Source organism: Schistocerca piceifrons, chromosome 11, assembly GCF_021461385.2.
Source record: "Schistocerca piceifrons isolate TAMUIC-IGC-003096 chromosome 11, iqSchPice1.1, whole genome shotgun sequence".
Taxonomy (NCBI): domain Eukaryota; kingdom Metazoa; phylum Arthropoda; class Insecta; order Orthoptera; family Acrididae; genus Schistocerca; species Schistocerca piceifrons.
The window spans coordinates 130,531,740-130,551,912 of NC_060148.1; the positions used below are offsets into that span (position 1 = coordinate 130,531,740).

At 38.3% G+C, this 20,173-nt stretch overlaps 1 protein-coding gene across 7 annotated transcripts in view; it reads left to right on the forward strand.

Annotated features, from left to right (window-relative positions):
• Positions 1-791: 791 nt before the first annotated feature.
• LOC124720466 (zinc finger protein ZFP2-like) overlaps positions 792-20,173 on the forward strand; it is an 85,652-nt gene continuing 66,270 nt past the window's right edge. For all 7 annotated transcript variants that reach the window (XM_047245820.1, XM_047245821.1, XM_047245826.1 and 4 more), the window contains exons 1-2: positions 792-896; positions 2,675-2,764. In XM_047245820.1, coding sequence (XP_047101776.1) covers positions 840-896; positions 2,675-2,764 — 147 coding nt within the window. In that variant the 5' untranslated portion in view covers positions 792-839. The remainder of the gene's footprint in view (positions 897-2,674; positions 2,765-20,173) is intronic.

Consider the following 20,173-nt stretch of genomic DNA (forward strand, 5'->3'; position numbering starts at 1 on the left):
AATATGCTCCCTTATGAAATAATAGAGTGAAAAAATGTGGTATGACCTTCCCAACTGAATTTATTATCGAGTTGTAGTCCCAGAAATGTAACACTGTCAACCTTTTCGATCTGCATGTCTTCATATGTTATAAACATGCTGTAGCTGGAGAAATCGAGCAGTTTCCAAATCTGACATAAAACCTGGATTAGCGTACTCACACTTTCCCCAATAGGACTAGCTTTTACAGCACAGGAGTAAACGAATCTGTCACATTAGGTATATTTTTGTTGTGTTACAAGGCTGTACACTTTATTCTATTATGTGAGTGGCACAAGAAATTAATCTTCGAATTTAACCTACAGTACTCAGTTTACATATTACTTCATACTTAAAAACGCACGTTGTTAACATTTTACTTAAACAGTGCTGTGGCGAAGTTCCGCGTACTTTCTGTCGCAACTGCGAAGATAATATTTCTAATAGCGCCCGATAACCTACAAACATATAATATGAAACACTAATAATCGTTCTAACATCAACTGAAATGTACCCGGAGTTAATAAGCTAAGGTTATGACACGATTCATACGACATTCCTGCCATTTCACACTACTCGCAGTTATACTGAGAACTAAACTGATGGATTCGAACTATGTCGTTATTTAACTGTAGCCCCTCGGTGTATTCGGTATTTGCTAGCGAAAAATAACTTGGCAGTTATTAATAACCGTTAGCGATAACGGTTATCAAAGGAACTGTGATAACGGTTACTCCAGAATAACCGTTTGGCCCACCTCTATACCGCACAGTGTTCTGTCTTGCTGTAAGAACTTTGGTTCTGCTGATGCTTGATGAGTGATGATAATCTGTCGCCATCGCTGGGTTTTGAGGAAATTGGTGTGCTACAACCTTCAGGTAATAAATAATCGTTTAGAAGTCACAAACATCAATAAATTAAAAATGAAAATTTGTTTGGGGTGTAATTTAGCGCAGTATTTCTTTTCTGTTACGATAACAGTTGATTTTGATGGTGTAGTCGCGAATATCTTGTGATGATACTGTGATAACTAATCCTGACACAATTTTTTTTTTTTTTTTCAAATTTTTAATAGGCACGCATGAATGAGATTCGTTACGTTTGTCTTCGTAAAAGAAACGTTGAGATTCTGACGTGTTGTCAGAAGTTACTGGGGCAGTTTCTCCACGAAATGATCTCCATAGAAAGTGAATATAAGTTTAGTGTATTAGGTGACATGAGAAATGCGTACAGTGAAGTTTACACGTTCACCATGTTAGTATGATTATGTTGACTTGCTCAGCCGTTATAGTGTTTGCGAAGATAGTTTGCTGTTACCTGATACAGGGATATGGCTGCTCCAGATAGTAGAGCTACCGTTAAAGCAATTTTACAGGTGCCTGCACTTCCAACATTTCATGGTTTATGTTCGCATGAAAGGAAATGATTTAGAAGATATTGTGTTGCATTTTGCCCGCATCTCGTGGTCGTGCGGTAGCGTTCTCGCTTCCCACGCTCGGGTTCCCGGGTTCGATTGCCGGCGGGGTCAGGGATTTTCTCTGCCTCGTGATGGCTGGGTGTTGTGTGCTGTCCTTAGGTTAGTTAGGTTTAAGTAGTTCTAAGTTCTAGGGGACTTATGACCACAGCAGTTGAGTCCCATAGTGCTCAGAGCCATTTGAACCATTTTGTGTTGCATTTTCTGTTAATTTTCAGTGTGTTTTGATTATTTAACTATTTGATTTTTTTCTATTGTTTAGTAAATCGCGTGTAAATACCAGTTTTTTGTAGTGTGTTGGTTTTAATGTATTTTTGTGTAAGAATACCGTAACATTATTTAGGAAGTGGCAACAAATTTGGCCAGGACGAGGTACTAATTAACCGAAGTGTAATTTCACTAACAAAAACATTGCACATCATCAGAACTCGACAGAACATTCGTCATTGTTGTGGTTATTAGGAAATGGTTTCACTAAATCAGATTTTTAAGAAAAAACTAAGTGACATCAAAACTTGATGGTAATCAAGAATCAGAAGTTCCACAGTGCAGTGGGTAAATAGCAGTACAGGCATATGTTTTTCTTCAATGATCAGTAAAGATTTCGGAGTATCAGTGCTTACTCCAAATTGAGCGTACAACTGTGAATGAATGTAGACGAAGTAAGTTTCAAAGTAATACCTATGTTAAATATACATATTCAGTTGTTGGCGGACATTGCCTGTGTGTCAGACTGAAATTAAGTAACAACTTGTAGAATGAAATGTTTGGTTTTATTCTATAATTTCACTGTAATGTATGGGGTGCTTTAATTGATCATAATACTGAAGTTAGTGTAAAAAAAAAAAAAAAATAATAAATAAAAAAAGTCTTCCATAATTGTCAGTGGGACAGTATACCATAAGCCAGTGTTACAAAGAAGCAGTAGCGACAATCAATACACTTTCATTTCCTTTGAATGTGATTTTAAGATTGAATGTTGTGTCCCTTCAAAACCTAAGAAATGTGAATGAGTTAAAATCACTGAACAGTCTTTTCCTCATCCACTGTTCAGTGTGTTTCCTGTGTAATCAAACATTTTCTGCACCCAGTAGTGGAGTGAAAATGCTGCCTTTGAGTTGTACCGCATGGTAACAGTGGAAATTGAGTAAAACTGTCTTTATCTGATTGCTTGTTTTTCAGGCGTGTAGAACTGCAGCTATGGACCAGAAGCCACGTGTGTGGATGAAAAAAGAGGAAACAGATGAAGTACCAGCTGACTCAGGCTCCATGGTAAGTAGCTTACTTGTATTTCTTATGAAGGTTTCATTAATTTCTTAATTTCTTTGTGCAATGTCGTGTGTGAATAATACATACAGTTCATGTCATACTGATGGAACCATGAGTACTTAAAAAAATCAGTGTTAAATAGCCTGTGACATATTTCACATGTTGAAATGATCCTTGTATCAAATGTCACATGGAACTGAGGCAATGGCTAAAATGTAATGTTCCATAAACACGGAAAAATTTTAAATGCACCACCCAATACACTGGTAAGAGCATTGCTATAAATTGGGTATATTCTGCTCAGATATGCTTCTCGTAAATGACAACCTTAATGTGCACCTTAAGAAGAACTATGACTATAATGAATGTTAGCAGTGCCATTAAATTTAAAAATGGGGCTGGTGCAGTTAGTGCATTATTGGAGCAGACCATAGAATCGGATAAAAAATATAAATTCTTTATTGATGATTCAAAATAAATATTTAGTAAATAATTTTGAAGTGACATTTATGTAGTCACTAGTCTGAGAAGACAGTTTCATAGTTATATTTATGCTAAGCTTTGTTGTTGTGTATGCAAACAAAGTGTAAATAGGACTGACAGCAGTAAAGTTCAATTTCAGTCAGATGTCGTACAGAGACATAAATTGTTAAGCAGCATGCAGCTGCAGAATTGACTTGTATTTATGCAGCAAAGTTTTGACAAAGCCATGGTGTTACACGTGACATATTTCTTCATAACCTATTCCTACAGTCACTGCACATTGTTATACATATTGTTTGTAAAATTGCTAGGATGTTACAGTTACTGGTGTAAATGTTATGTACACATGTCACTTAAAATTTGATATGAAGGTTTGTCAGCTATCAGTAGGCAAACAGTTTCACTGGGCACCAGGAGTATTTTTAATCTGCCAAGTAGCCTTGAGGTTCCTGACCCTACCATACAAACTACTTGTGAAATATCTACACTGAAAAAATCTGTTTGCTCTGACATTCATCTTATGTGCAACTGCAGAAGTATTTTGATAGCATAAATGCAGCATTTTCTTTTGAATATAAATGAGTGCTATCCGTCTTGGGCACTGGGCACAATTGCAGAAGTGTTGGATAGCACTGAAGCAGCATTTGCATTTGGATATATGAGAGTGCTTTATTATAGTTTGAACAAATGGATTGAAAAGCTTTTGATTAATTTGACCACCCATATCACAACACTAATCCTAAACCATCTCTGTGGGGAAATTATAGGAAAGTAATTAAGTATACTAAATTTTACTAAACACAGTAACAGGGTGGTTAGAACCAACATATACGGGCTTTGGCTTTGACCCTTGAAGTAATGATGGTTTGTCCAACAACACTTAACATGTTATTTATTTTGCAGTTATGTAACTTTTTGTGAAATGAAAATCATTGTGGTAGAGTGATACCTAGCACAAACCAAGGTGTAGACTGGGTTGTAAGGTGCACATTTTGCTTTTGATTTGGGAAACGTCAACAAATGAGAATAAGAATTCATAGTTGTGGTGACATAGTCATCTGTGGCAGAGCCTGACATGTAGGTTACTGTGAAACATGTCAGTTTATGACTTGTGAGAGCCAGAATCAGAATTACTACGTGTCATCAGAAATACAACAAAACCTGTGGCAGTATCTATTTTAGGCTTGTTTGATTTCTAGTCTGGTGATGATGACAACCATTTTGATAATGTCAGGGGTAAATCCAGATAGATGCTACTGGCAGGTCAAAATTTGCCAGAGTGTAAAGAAATTGTATATTAGAATTTGTCATTTTAAAACTGTAGTGTTTCCAAATTAACAGAGTATTTTAAGGTCTAGAATGAACAAAAATCAATTCAATACTCATTATTCTGGGCCTGAATCTCAAAGCTATTGAAAGGCCACATGAAGGTAAAATTGTGGTGTTAAAATCACCACCTTGAGACCTATCGTGCAGCTCAAGGGCTGGGTTAGATTGAAAGATGAAAGTGTGGCTGTGACCTGACAAAGCCAACAAATGTGAAGGCTAAATTAAGTTTGGGGGTAACAAGTTGACCAGTAGCAGAGCCTAATATTTACCAAAAAATGTATAGGGGTGTCCAGAATGTAACTTTCACCTATATGACGTCTTCTTACATTGCATCATGTCATGTTAGTTGATGGACTGAACTTTCCTATTACCTTTAGAGATGCCTGTAGACATAACATGAATTGAAAGCCACCTTCTTGCGAAACTAATTAAAACTTAATTTTCAGATGGTGTATGTTCTGGGAACGAGCACATGACAAAAAGTAATGCCTCAGAACTTTTATGTGAATATTATTAAAGCTTTTTAATTACAACAGACTTCATTACCATTCTACATCTTTATTCTTCATGTTAATATATTTATTTCTCAACATCGTCACCATGGTGACGGACACGTTACTGCCAATGAGATATCAGTTTGTTGGTACCATCACTGTAGAATGTGTGACTTTGTTGGAAGGCCCACCGCTTCTCACACCAATTCATCACTGTCAAAGTGAAGTCCTTGAAGGTGTTTTTTAAGATTTGGAAGCAGATGAAAATAGGTTGGGCTCAGGCTGGGGCTGTATGCAGGGTGATCGATAATCTGGCATTGACATGTTGAAGAAGAGGGTGCTCCATGTGTGGATGAACTATTGAATTTGTGCTCTGTGTTTACTGAGGGTTTTGTGATGTGCCGACATGGTTAATTCGCACACACACTGCAATTTGGAGACCTCTAGCAGAGGGTTGCATAATTTGTCAGTAAAGTGGGAGAGTTGACAGAGTAATGTGCATGACAAGTAATACAAAAACTGATATTGAGAACAGAATAAAAATTTTGGAGGCATTACTTCCCAGTACACCCTTTTAATAAATAGATACCTTTGACCATTCCCTCCAAAGTTGTGGCATGGCTACCTTTGCTTTGGCGGCATTCTTTTGGAAACCATAATACTGAATGCATATTCATTGATCAGCCAGAACATTATGACCACTGACCTAGAGTCAGTGTAAACCTGTCCAATCAATAGCAGCGTCCCCTGATGAGGAATGATTGCTAGTCACACACACATGTTGCATCTAGTGTCAGTGAGCATGTCATCTGTGTGTATAATAGGGAAGGTTCATGACACACACATGTTGCATCTAGTATCAGTGAGCATGTCATCTGTGTGTATAATAGGGAAGGTTCATGATGAATCTGAGTTTGACCTAGGGCAGATTGTGATTGCCTGGAGGCTCGGCATGAATGTTTGAGAAACTGTACAGCTTGTTGAGTGTTTGAGAAGTGCTGTGGTGAAACTAAGGTGAAACCACATCTAGACATTGTGGGGTTGGGCAGTCACTCCTCATGACAGCTATTGGACATTGATGGCTGGGCAGATTGGTGAAATACAATGCATCAAATACTTCTAACGATGTATCTGAGCATCAGTGACACCTGCTTGCACCAGTGTTAATGCCATGACGCCGAGAACTATGACTGAAATAGGCATGTGACTATTGGTACTGGAGGTTGGCACAGTGCCAGAGCATTGCATGGTCTGATGCATGCCAATTCCTTCCTCATCAAATCAGTGAGAGGGTGCATATCCATTATCTTCCAGGGGAACAGCTCCTTGACTCCTGTGCTGCAGTGAGGAGACAAGTTGGTGGCAGCTCTGGGGAACATTGACACGGGCATTCACAAGTCGAGTGGAGCACGTGCAAGGCACTATCAGCCAAGGAGTATTGTAAACTGGCTGCAGACCGTGTACCCTCCTTCATGATGATCCTATTTTCCGATGGCAGTGGCATTTTTCAACAACATAATGCACTGTGTTACAAGGTCAGGAGTGAATAATGGTTCGAGGAACACAGTGGCGATTTGAAATTGATGTACTGGTTCCCCAACACACCAGATCTGGGCTGAATCGATGTGGGATGTCATAGAACATGGCATCAGAGCTCATTGCCCCCACCCACTTCCTCATGATTTATGAGAATTTGGTGACCTGTTGGTGCAGATGTGGTACCAACTACCCTCCAGTGGCTTACCAAGGCCACATTGCTTCCACACCACAATGTGTTCCCACCATTCTGTGCAAAAGTTGGACATACCGGCTTTTAGGAAGGTGGTCATGATGTTCTAGCAAATCAGAGTTTGGCAGTTCCCATTACTGAAAGAAGAACGTTTTGTGGTTGTGGTGGTGGTGATGATACTGTCATTGTTATCATTATTTGTATTAGTATATTCAAATTATTATATGCAGTTAATTAATAGGAAGATCAATTAATGACACCATTTTTGCTGTATTCTTGGCATCTCCTGCCAACCATCTCTCTCCAGTGCATCCTCCTTGCATACACCATGCCGCCTTATTATTTCATTGATACAGTCTTTCCAAAACTTAAGTGGTCTACTGTGTTTCTGTCAGCAAGCTAGTTTCCAATCAAAAACTATTCTTTGGCCACCAATTATCTAATATTTTCAACAAATGTCCATATCAGTTTAATGATTTTCTTTGTATGCTATTGCTGTTTCATTTGTCCTCATTTCAGCACTTACGTCAACATGACTGGCTTTTTTCAGTCTTGATACACTGGTGCTTCTTCATAAATAATACAACCATGACTTCATCTTCTTTTGAGGCCAACATGTAGAACCCATAGTTCTGGTCGATAGCATAGGACTGGTTTAATCTTTAGCCCCTGCAATCATTTCTTTCTGTTAGAAATGTTTTTGTCCCACCAAAAAGAATTAATGGTGTTGGAATAGTAGTAAATGGTGTGCCAAGGTGTTCATTTTTTAATAATCTTATCAGAAATAAGTGTTCAGTGAAATAAATATTTTGATGTTGCAGTTGTCTTCTAAAAGTTGTATGATTCGAATATTAGAAGTGGTAATGAGTGAAGTGATGCAAGACATTTCAGTAGCATAGATGCCTTATAAATGGCAAAAGTGACAGGATTATGTTGGATGAGGGGGAAAATGCAGGAGAGGCTAAACTGAAGTTGCTTTGTTAAAATTAAGTGACAGGGAAGATTTTATCATTATATTCTGATAGTAAGTTGGCAGAGTACACATTATTGAACGAGTAGGAGCCAGTGTAGTAAAACACATGAACAGACTGAAACTTTAAAGGAACTGTGAGGTGATAAACTGAAATATATTTAAATGTTCAATAATTACAGGTGTCACAAGAACACCGTGGAATCATTTTCAGGATTGCAGAACACAGTAGCTACTCCCCATCAGTTCAAGATAACAAAAGCAATGTTGTAATTTTACTCAGCATTGTTGCAGTAGAATTTTTATGAGTAATATTGTTTTTGATTGAAGTATTGTGTGAAGATTTGAAGTAATGGTGTTGGAAATATATGTTAGTTATTAACTGAAGTTGAGTGATGATTGTTAATCTTGTAATGGGAAAAATAAATTACCAGGATAGTGGCAAAATGAAACAAAGGAACAAATTTGATTTGGGCTTGTGGGGCAGCTGTGAAATTGGAGTGGAAGATATTACATACAGTACTACACCTTGCTCAGGTTTGTGCAAAGTTCATGAAAAGTCAAAAGTGTCTAGTATTAAACTGAAACTATAAAATTAAAATATTATGGCAGGGAATAGAAGATCCAAGGAGAAAGAAGAATTGCAGGTTTATCAGGTAAGAAGATTGAAGATCGCAAGGTACAGTGGCTAAAGGAGAAGGAAGAATGGCAGGCTCATCAGATAAGAGGAAGATTGAAAGGTACAATGGCTAAAGGAGAAGGAAGAACTTTGAGAATTTATGAAAAGCAGACAAGAGAGATTAAGAAAATTGTCAATTGTCGATAAGCCAGAACAATGTGCACCAAAAACGAACAGTGGAACAAACAGCAAGGTAAGAATTTCTGAATTTGGAGCAGCACTACAAAACTACATTGAAACAGTTGGAGATACAATGAGAGAAAGCCAGGTGAGCACATATTTAGGTAAGAAATAAAATGTGCTAGCTGCAGTGCATTGTGATTTCGCCAAAATCAAGAAGACTGTGGTGGAAACACAGGAAATATGATGTAGTCTTTAGAAGTGGAAACTATGAAGTGTGAAATCATAAAGAAAAGAAAGATTGAAGAAATCATACAGGAATGTGTTGAACAGAGAGTTTGACTGCTGTGGAGCAGGCACAGTGGAACTATAGTCATAAGGTATCAGGACTCTCAAGAATGCCAAGTTTTATCCAAAAGACTCAATCCATATTGTCAAACTTTCAGCAAAGTTTAGATGTGGTTAATGGGGTTGATTGAACAGTAGAGGAGCTCAGTTTTGTTACAAGGTAACAGAAGACATGGTTGCAAGGTGCACTCATGTAGGAATGATAGAAGAAAGTTACACAGATTTTGAGATTAGATTCCCAAAACAGTGAAATAATTTTGACTTTAGTGAGTGGACCAAAATACTAGAGATAATGCATGTTGATGAAAGAAGATTGAAACAGGAACAAAATGGGGAAGCAGGTGAAAGAAGATTGAAACAGGAACAAAATTGGGAAGCAGAAAGCAACAAAAGGTCCCTGACCCTCTCAAGAACATTAGATGTGTAATGAAGAAGAAAAGATGCAATGGAAAGTGATGCATCAGAAGGAAGAAAAATAATGAACACTTGGTGCAGGTGTGAAACAGGGCTACCCCGTCCTTCAGTGCAACAAGCTGAGCTAAGGGTTATACATAAACTCTGTTCGAACATGGGATGAGTCTACTGTTTCCCCACAGATGCCGCAGACTACAAGCAGCACCACCAGACGTGGCTCAACACATGAACGGGGTGAGGTAATCGCACAATAAGCCATGCTGCCAGCACTGGCTGACATATGGGAATGTTGACCTCCATCCACTTGCGGGAAGGCAGCTGGCTATGGATGAAGAAACTTGTCTTCATGCAAATAAACAGAATGATTCTGTGTGTGTGAAGCAAATTTTAAGGTTATTTTCAGATTTTGTTTCATGTTGTATCTGGCCACTCACCTGGGCAATACCGTCATGTCCACCATGTTGCCATTCCCCTAGGCATCATTCGTAAAGTACAGACAAGTGCTTACCAACAGTAGCAGACAACAGCAGTAACATATCATTGTGTGTACATGTCAGACTCCACGTGAGATGCCATTGTCATTCGCCAATATACCATGCACCCAATGATGGTGCCATGAACATGGTGCAACATTTTATCTGCATACCATATGAAACCTGTTCACATGTTACATGACACCTCACAGAAACCCTTTCACCAGATTACGTAAGATACTGCTGACAACTAGCTGATAGTGCTCACACTTTGGGGTCAATGTTAGCCGCTCTCTGTAGCTCATCTGTGCCCCGTGCATTTCCTCCCCCCCCCCCCCCCTCCACTTGGATTGTGCCTAAACCACAGATTACCAGGTCACCAGCATTGTGAAGCCTAGTGCAGGGTTGGCTCAGGTGACTGAAAGCATAGGGGAGTTATGTAAGAATTTTACAAACGACGATCAGGTAGTGATAGCGGGTGGAGCAGGGAACAGTCTCTATAGGGATGTGGAATATGACGTCAGTGGTGACTTGGTTAAGATAGCTACTCAAACTGGTGGCACTAATGTGCATTTCGTGCAACTGTTTCAGCGTCATGATCGGCCTCACCTTAATGCGGCTGTTAGGCGCGTTAACGTGGGGATGGGGAGGGCACTGATGGCGGAGGGCATGGATCACATCTCAGGGGTGCCAGTTGGGTCTATCAGTAGATGGGGTTTCACTAGGCGTGGCCTAAGCTTATAGGTCACAGTGTAGTGGATGGTGGTAGTGGTGTCACTCATGGAAAAAATCCTGTAGTAGTTGGTGTTAGAGCTGCACCTTTTTTAGATTGAAGTCAGCTGATAGGTATACCTGCTTAAAGGAAGCCCCTCTAACTAAGGGCTCACCTTCAGAGGATGAAATTTTTCCAAGTAGAGAAGGAATTAGCATATTTCATCAAAATGTAAGAGGTATTAGAGATAAAGTTAGTGAACTGCTAATAGATGTTAACTCTGAAATTATTGGTATATCAGAACACCACTTAAATTATTTGATAATTCAGAGGCTTCCTTTACCAGGCTACAGATTAGCTGGCTGTTTCTCGAGGAGTTCCTTGGCTCTGTACGTAAAAAACAGTATTTCATTTGAGTCCATAGATGTATCACGACACTGCACTGAACAGATATTTGAAAGTGGTGCAGCATTAGTTGAATTTAGTGAAACTAAACTTCTGATTATTGTTGTTTATAGGTCCCCTAACTCAGACTTCAGAGCATTTTTGCTTAAGCTAGAGAGGTTTCTTCATCACTTTGCAGGAAATACCGGAAAGTAGTTATATGTGGTGACTTCAATATTAATTTTGTATATGATTGTGCAAGAAAAAGGTTGTTGGTAGATCTCCTAAATTCATATGATCGGCTACAAACTGTGTTTTTTTTTTTTTTTTTTTTTCCAACTAGGGTGCAGGGGAACAGTAACACAGTCATAGACAATATTTTTATTCATTCTTCATTACTAGATAGTCATTCTGTTAGTAAAAGGGTGAATGGCCTTTCAGACCATGATGCACAAATTTTAACACTAAAAGACTTGTACTCAAACCAATGTCATATTTAATTACAAACTATATAGGAAAGTTAATCCAACAGCAATAGAGTTTTTTTAAAACTTGTCAAGGAACAAGAGTGGCAAGATGTTTATAGCGCCGATAATATAGATGATAAATACAATGCTTTCCATCACACATTTCTCATGCTCTTTGAGAGTTGCTTTCCATTAGAACATTCTAAACGGGGTGCTGGCTATAATGGACAGCCCGGGTGGCTGACTAGTGGGATAAGGATATCATGTAGAACAAAGTGGGAATTATATCAAAATGTTAGAAGTAGTCACAATCAAGCTACAGTAGCCCATTATAAACAGTATTGTAAGGTGCTTAAAAATGTTATTAGCAAGGCAAAGAGTATGTAGTATGCAAATAGAGTAGCTAATTCACAGGATAAAATTAAAGCCATATGGTCAGTTGTGAAGGAAGTGTCTGGTCAGCAGAACAAGGTCGATGATATAAAGTCAGTTCGCAGTAATAATGTTTCTGTTACTGATAAATCAGGTATATGTACGGTATTTAACAATCATTTTCTGAGCATCGCTGGTGAATTAAATAAAAATTTAGTTTCTACAGGAAATCCTATAAATTTCTTAGCAAATGCCTTTCCAAGATTGATGTCTGAAATACTCCTCTGTGATACAGACAAAAGGGAGGTTGAGTCAATAATTAAATTACTGAAGACCAAGGACTCTCATGGTTATGATGGAGTGTCTAGCAGAATACTAAAGTACTGTGCTGCACATGTTAGCCCTGTATTTAGCCATATTTGTAATTTTTCCTTTAGGAATGTTCAGTTTCCTGAGCGATTAAAGTACTCAGTAGTAAAGCCGCTTCATAAAACGGGAGAAAGGGATGATGTAGATAATTTTAGACCTATTTCTATGTCATCAGTGTTTGCAAAAGTTATCGAAAAGGCTGTGTATGTAAGGTTAATTAATCATTTTATATCACATGATTTGCTATCAAATGTACAGTTCAGCTTTAGAAGTCGTTTATCAACTGAAAATGCTATATTCTCTTTTCTGTGAGGTACTGTAGGTGCTAAACAAAAAGTTTCAAATGCTTGGCATATTTTTTGATTTAACTAAGGCATTGGACTGTGTTGATCACAAAATATAGCTCCAGAAGTTGGACCATTACAGATAAGGGGAGTAGCTCCCAATTGGTTCACCTATTACTTTAGCAACAGGCAGCAGAAGGTCATTATTCACAATGTTGATAACGGCTGTGATGTGGGATCTGAGTGGGGTAGTGTCGGGGGGGGGGGGGGGGGGGGGGGGGGGGGGGGGGAGGGTTCCCCAGGGATCAGTGTTGGGGCCTCTCCTGTTCCTTATTTGTATTATGGGTAACTCTAAAATATTTCTGTTCGCTGATGGCACTAGCTTGGTAGTAAAGGATTTTGTGTGCAACATTGACTCTGTTTCAAACTGTGCAGTACATGACTTCAGTTCATTACTTGTAGAAAATAAACTAACGTTAAATCACAGTAAGACTCAGTTTATGCAATTTCTTACACACAATTCAACAAGACCTGACGTTTTAATCCCACAGAACGGGCATATGATTAGTGAAATTGAAAAGTTCAAATTTCTAGGTGTTCAGATAGATAGTAAGCTGTCATGGAAAACCCACATTCAGGATCTTGTTCAAAGACTTAATACTGCCATTTTTACTATTCGGTGATACTTCGACATGTAAATTGGTCTACTTTGCTTATTTTCATTCACTTATGTCGTATGGTATTATATTTTGGGGGTTTCTCTTCCCATTCTAGAAGGATATTTTTGGCTCAGAAATGGGTGGTTCGGGTAATAAGTGGTGTGAGTTCACAAACATCTTGTCCACCTCTTTTCATGAGTCTGGGTATTTTGACATTGGCCTCTCAATAAGTATATTCCTTATTCTCATTTCTTGTTGCCAATATTAGTTTATTCCCAAGAATAAGCAGCTTTCACTCAGTTAATACTCGGCAAAAATCAAACCTCCATGTGGATCGGACTTCCTTAACTCTTGTGTAAAAAGGTGTGTAGTATACGGCTGCATCCATTTTCAAAAAGCAGCCACTCGAATTCAAAAATTGTGGCAGTAATCCACGCAGTTTCAAATCAAAACTGAAGAGTTTCCTCATGGGTCCCTCATTATATTCTGTCGAGGAGTTCCTTGAAAAATTTAGCTGATTCTTATTGTATTGCTCATATCGTTTACTTAAACTTATGAACTGACTTTTTTTTAGGATCATGAACATTTATTTTTATCTGTTATTACTTTTATGTTGTAAGTTCATGTACTGACATGTTCCATGACCTTGGAGATTTGCTCCTCAATTTGGTCCTACGGAACTTGACATGTAAATAAATAAATAAATTAGGACTGACGTATTCCAGGATTGTAAGGTCTCTGTTGCACCGATGGTTTTCCAGCGTCTTGTATTTGTCATCCGTGCCGAGTGCCAGGGTGACACCATCTTCTACACTGATAGGGAAATGATGAACTTTTGTGAGTTGGGAAAACTGCAGTAAAGTGTGATTCATCTGTAAAGGGAACTGTGATAGAGCAGTACAGAAATGACTGGCAGTGGTACAAGGTACCATCCACGATTCACCATTCGACTGCTTGTGGAGTTTGTATGCAGGTGGAGAGGCACAGCACCCAGAAAGAAGCTAATCTTTTGCAGATTCCATGTGGGATGCATTCTCATATGTTTTAGGTTTGGAAAGCCCCTTTGCAAAGCCAATAAGTAGTGAAATGGCTATGTGCCAGAGCCAAGGATTGGTCATCTGTGTTTGTCACTGAGGGGAATATATATTGTGAAATATCAGCAAAAGTAAACATAAAACTAAACTAGAGGTAAAGCTGTCACCAGTGTGGAGGTTTTTGACACTGCAGTTCCCTACTATGGACAGTCCTACTGGCTGTGGTATGCCATTGTTCTCTTTCCACATGTGAACTGATTTATGCGAGTTACAATGTACTTACAGTTTAATGAATAAAGATCTTCGGATTTGTAATCTTGGACTTACCATTTAGCCACTTAATACTAGAAATGTGCAGAAGCATTTAGCAGTAAGGCCCAAAGTTACTCTCATTAGGTAATAGTAGCATTGGGCACATAATATTTGAAAAAAAGAAACTAGAATAAATTGCTACATAGTTTTAGGTTCCATATGGAATACTCACCAGAAGTAGATGCAGAACAGAGGGGAGGCCTCATTATGTAAAAATTTAGCTACCACATTCAATAAAAAATGTTGAACTGACCCCTCTCTGGCACTGGAATTGGTCATTTATTGAACACTGGTTTGTCACGTGTATTGAAAAAGGCTAAGGTCATTCCAGTTCATAAGAAAAGCCAAAGGAAATATGTACAAACCTACACACATATCTAGTAGATGTAAAAATCCTGTTGAATGATTATGTGATTCTGTATGATGGCTCTTCTTGAAATATAAATAAATAAATAAATTCTTTTGCAAAAATAGAACTGGGTCCCATAACCGTTGGTGGTGTGGAATTGTTAACTCTGCTTATTCACAGTGCTGGCACATTGTAGTTAGCCTGTAAAAATCAGGGCATGGTTCTGAAATAGTATCTGTGGGAAATGTAGGAAAGTTCTGTCTTGTTGATGTGCCGTTCAATGACTCATCACCTCTACTATGCAATTGGTTGTTACCTTACACCTTAAATAACATGCAAGCAGTAATTTGTATTAGAACTGAATAAACCAAATGGATAGATGCAAAGTACCTACTATTGCCACAGGCAAGGTAAAGAAATACATTCTTTTGTAATGGGGAAATGTCAGTCACAGCTAGCATGCAAAACATATAGAATCTAAATGAATGTTTCCATAACTTTGTAGTTATAAGTGGCAAAAAGTATTTGAAGCATACTGACATGTTTACAACACAAAAATATTATTTTATCTGAGAATCATACTTCCAGTAGTTTTTGAAGGGGTTTATTACCACCAATAGCATCTGCTTTCATTTATTGCACAAAGTTAATTCATATTCATTCTTTCTCTTCCTCTCCCCCTACACTTTCCTGACACTACCCCTCCAGTGGGTGTCTAATCTGTCTTTTTTAGCATACATTCCATGCCTTGCTAAATATTTTAAGGGTTTCTTCTTTGAGTTGCAGCAGCTTTCAGTTCCAAGAGTAATTTGATCATGACAGCTTTCCTGGAGGTCATTAAATTCAGGAGCTATGAATACTTCAAGAATGTACTATTACAATTTTGGCAGCCAAATTGCCGTTACTTTGTATGCAGTTTGATTTCCGTCTCTTTGCATTACCTGAGTATCTGCATACACCCCATGTGCGGCACAAGATCCCTTCACCACTTGTGCCAGCTGCCCTTATGAACTGAGGATGGCTGCGAAACCCAGCCAACAGACATCATTGGTGCCAACATCAGCCAGAACTTGAAGACGGCTACACCCTGTAAGCTTTATAGCCACAGGCAGAGCATGATCTACATCTCTGATGAGGGCTCCCAGTAGACATATTCAGTGCACAATGGATTTATTTCCAGTCCTAGATACCATTTCTGCATGGAGATCCATAATGAATGTAACACTGGAGCTCCCAATTGACTAGCAAACCCCTTTCCCCTTATGCCTGTTTGCTACATGATGGAGCAGCCACCAGTCAACTCACAGGATGCCTGGCTGAGGCCAGCTTCCACATTCATTCTCTGCCTCAAATAGTACTAACAGATACTTCAACTCACTCACCTTCGTTGAGGGCAGCTCAGTCACATTGGGTACACTGTAAGGTGCCTTGGCAGCAGAACCAGTGGGCAAAATAAGCAACACCTGAGGTGTCCCATGTGCTAACCCAGATTTTGCGACAAGAGGCAGCAGGCTGGAGACTGCTGAGCATGGCCGGATGCATTTCAGCTGCCTGCACAGCATGCACACATTATATCCATTCTATCACTGTTAATTCAAGAGTTAACCATACAAGTACACAGAGGAAGCAATATATCCAACTTAAATCCTTGTAATGTGTCACCAGTAGAGGCTGATGCATTACTGAACTGTGTCGCTGGTCATTCAAAAGAATTGACGCCTTTGCTACTCTCTGCGCGAATGTACTGTAAAGTCACGAAAACAGGAGATCGCACCTTGAATAAAAACAGAGAAAGCTACAGATGTAATGTGCTGCTGAAACAACCCCGATGAAAGTATGGTATTCCTAGTGCTCAAATAATGTACCAGCTTAATCTCTATTTTAAATGGCTGTTACCTGAAGGATAACTGCATGTCAGTTTTGACTGCTGTGGGTGTCGTTTGAATCAGAATCAGGCTGCTTAAGAATGCTACAGTCAAGGAAGAGAGATTTATGCATTAAACAAGGTCACGAAAATTAGCACAAAGTAAAATTATATATTGTCATTAAATGTAAATGGAAACAGTCACTGCCATTGCGAAATCATGTACATTCATGTCTAATCTGGACACAGGTCGAATATGTATGTGGTGACTCTTCTTCTGGATATGTCCAAGAGAAGAGAAACTATTTTGATCCTGCAGCCACAATGAATCTAGACAGAGGAATTTTGGGGCTCTGGAAAGTTTCAAAATCATGAAATGTTCAATTTTTACATTTTTGTATTTTAAAAATCTATCTACTTCCCCATTCAATTAAGATATAATTTATTCAGTTTAAAAGACTGCAACTATTTTAAAATATTTTTGAAATATGTTTTGCATGGGTGTGATCCACTGTGGTGCTGTTAAATTGTTGTCAAGTGTTGTACTAATGACCTGACATTCTCATCATGTACATTTTAGTGATGTGAGAGAAAATGTATTGTGGCTAACCTGTGATAGTTTGATATATATTGCTCACTCAGTTGTTGTGTGTTTCATGTTTATTTAATCTTTTGTAATCCTGAAAATATTCGTAGTGAATTTGGTTCATTTAAGTCTCTGTTTTACTGAAGGATAATCATGGGTAAATGAAAATTGACTAGAAATCCTGTGAAGGCTTTTAAGAAAATGAGAAATTTTGGAAAGCCAAAGGTAGATGTTATTACTGTAAACAATAAAGATAATCAAGTGTGTGAACCTAATCTTACTGGTACACCTGCCCATTGCAGTGAAAGTGGGAAAGAAAGTACTTCATAGAGGAAGCTTGGTTCAGTTAGTGAAAAGTATGAATGTTTTATGGGCAAATCAGATATGAATGAAATACTTGACATGTCAGTTCTCTACAGAATTTTTGTGTATTGTGTAAGTGTATTCAGTGTAGTGAAATCGGTCTGTAACTCTCTACAAAAAATCATGTAGGACTTGCCGGTGAAATGTAACAGGCGTGTGGTAAATGCTCATACATAATGATCTTTTGGAACAGTGTTGCAGTAACTCCAATGGTAGCAAAATCTTTGAACAAAAAATTAGTTTCATTTATGCCTTGCATACAGTTGGTAAGAGTGTTACTGCAGGTGCAGTTTTCTATGGCATGATGAATCATCCAAATCCCCAGCCAAGTTTACAACAATAATACATTTATAGGGTCTAAAGTAGAAAATACCTGTAGAGAATCTATGAGGAAAGCTGTGGAAGAGGCAGTAATATAATACAGTGGTAATAGAGACTTGACTGCAGCATTCAATGGTACCTGGCATAAATGGGGACACACATACCTTCATGGTGTAGTATCTGCCGCCAGTACCTATACAGGAAAAGTTATAGATGTAGCAGTAATATATTTCAAGATTTTGTTGCATGTGGTAAAGTGTGATATGTGGATTACCTTGGCGACAGTGATCCTAAAAGTTTCAAACATATTTAACAACTGAAGCCCTATGGTGGTGATGTTGTTGTGCAGAAATTTGAGACATGTACAGAAACAAATGGGATCAAGACTTTGGTGACTGAAAACTTCCTACAACAAACAGAAACTCAGTGACTGTGAAGGGTTGGTTGGGACAAGAAGGTTAACTGGCAGTGTAATTGATAAAATACAAAACTGTTATGGAATGGCTACTAGTTAACACTAGTTAACTAGTTAATACTAGTTAACACACAGTGTCAATGAAATGGAGGAGGCTGTTTGGGCTCTTATTTTCATATTTTTTCAACTGATGAAAGTCCCCATTATTACTTGTGTCCCAAAGGAGAAACCAGTTGGTATAAGCACAACAAGGGACTGCTGACTGGTGAAGTGTACACTCATAAACAGTCTCCAGATGCTGTAATGGGCATGATAAAACCCATTTTTCAGAGACTTAGTAGCACCTGAACTTTTGAAAAAGTGTCTTCATGGAAAAACTCAAAACCCCAATGATAGTGTAAATAATATTATATGGTCAAGAATTCCTAAGACTGGGTTTGTTGGAATAGAAACACTTGACTTTGGTGTGTATGATGCTGTTCCTACTTTCAATGATTGCAACGTGTAAGGTGCAAAGTATTTCGAAATATGGGAATCAAGATAGGTTTCAACATGGGAAGAATGATGCTTGCTTTAGTTAAGGAAGTCTTTTGGTTGCTGATATGGCTATAAATCGCCTAGAAATACAAGCCAGAGCAAGCAGGAGGAAGACAAAGAGGATGCTTGGGGAGTATTTCACAGAAGATGGAGATAATCCATTCTATGGCCCTGGAATGCACTAAAAGGTAATCCAAACTTCGTCACTTGATTTCTGAAAGTTTTCTTTTTTCTTGCAAATTTGCAGAAGTTTGAGACATGTACAGAAACAAATGGGATCAAGACTTCCCAGGATCTACCAAACCAATTTGCTTCAAATTTTCAGGAAATGTTGCACAGTACCTTCTGCGTAACTTAACTCAGCCTTTTCCCAAAACTTGTGTATTGTTGAATCTGTGAATAAAAAATAGCACAAAAAGTAGTGAATTTTCATTAAAAAAGGAAACTTTATCTGTAACAACTGAATTGAAATTCCTAAAAATGTCAGTGTTAAGTTGGAGCCAATACTCCTATAATAACCTGTAAAACTTTCAACACCCTAGCTCAAATGCTTTCAGAGAAAACATAACTTATATGCTGTTTTAACATTGGAAGATACGGCCTTCTGGAGCCCCTTTAAGACATTAGCTGCCAGTGCACGTTTACTTACGTCAATGAGGAAAGTTGAGAATTTGTGCTGGACCATGATTTGAACCCAGGTCTGTACTTCAGATGCTAAACTGTGTTCAAATTGACCCTGTGTCCATAATCATGTTGTATAAATGGAGATGTTGTCTTAACTGCTGACGACACCTTTGGCACAATTGTTGTATTAAATTCCATTGCAAGATGTAATTTTAGATATTTTACTTCTGATAAAGGTATATTTATATATACCGAAACCTTGGTCAAGAATTTTAATAAATTTTTATTCTGCAACTGTTTTAGCTATCATCATTTACCGTGTCATCTAATTGAAGAGAAATGGCGATTGTTCTGACTAAGGCAAACTATATCTGCTGATTTGTAGGCACCGTAGTTAACTGGGTTAGCAAATCCGCTTCAGACAGCAAAAAGCGGTTTCCAAAATTAGGTTTTCGTCATGTGTCACATGTAAATGTAGTGATTCGGAACATAGGACACGTGATGTAGTCAGCATATAGCAACATCACTGTTCAGTAGTGCGAACACACAAGTAGGAAAAGTTAATGGTAGAGTTAATGTACATATTGTAGCTACAAGAAAAGTTAAGCTTTCACATATAATATTTGTCTTTTTTGTGCTTAGTACACTTAGGTACATCACACAAATGTACCAGTAAAATTTTAAGTAATGACGTAAATGTCTGGTGTTGCTTGGCCCTCAG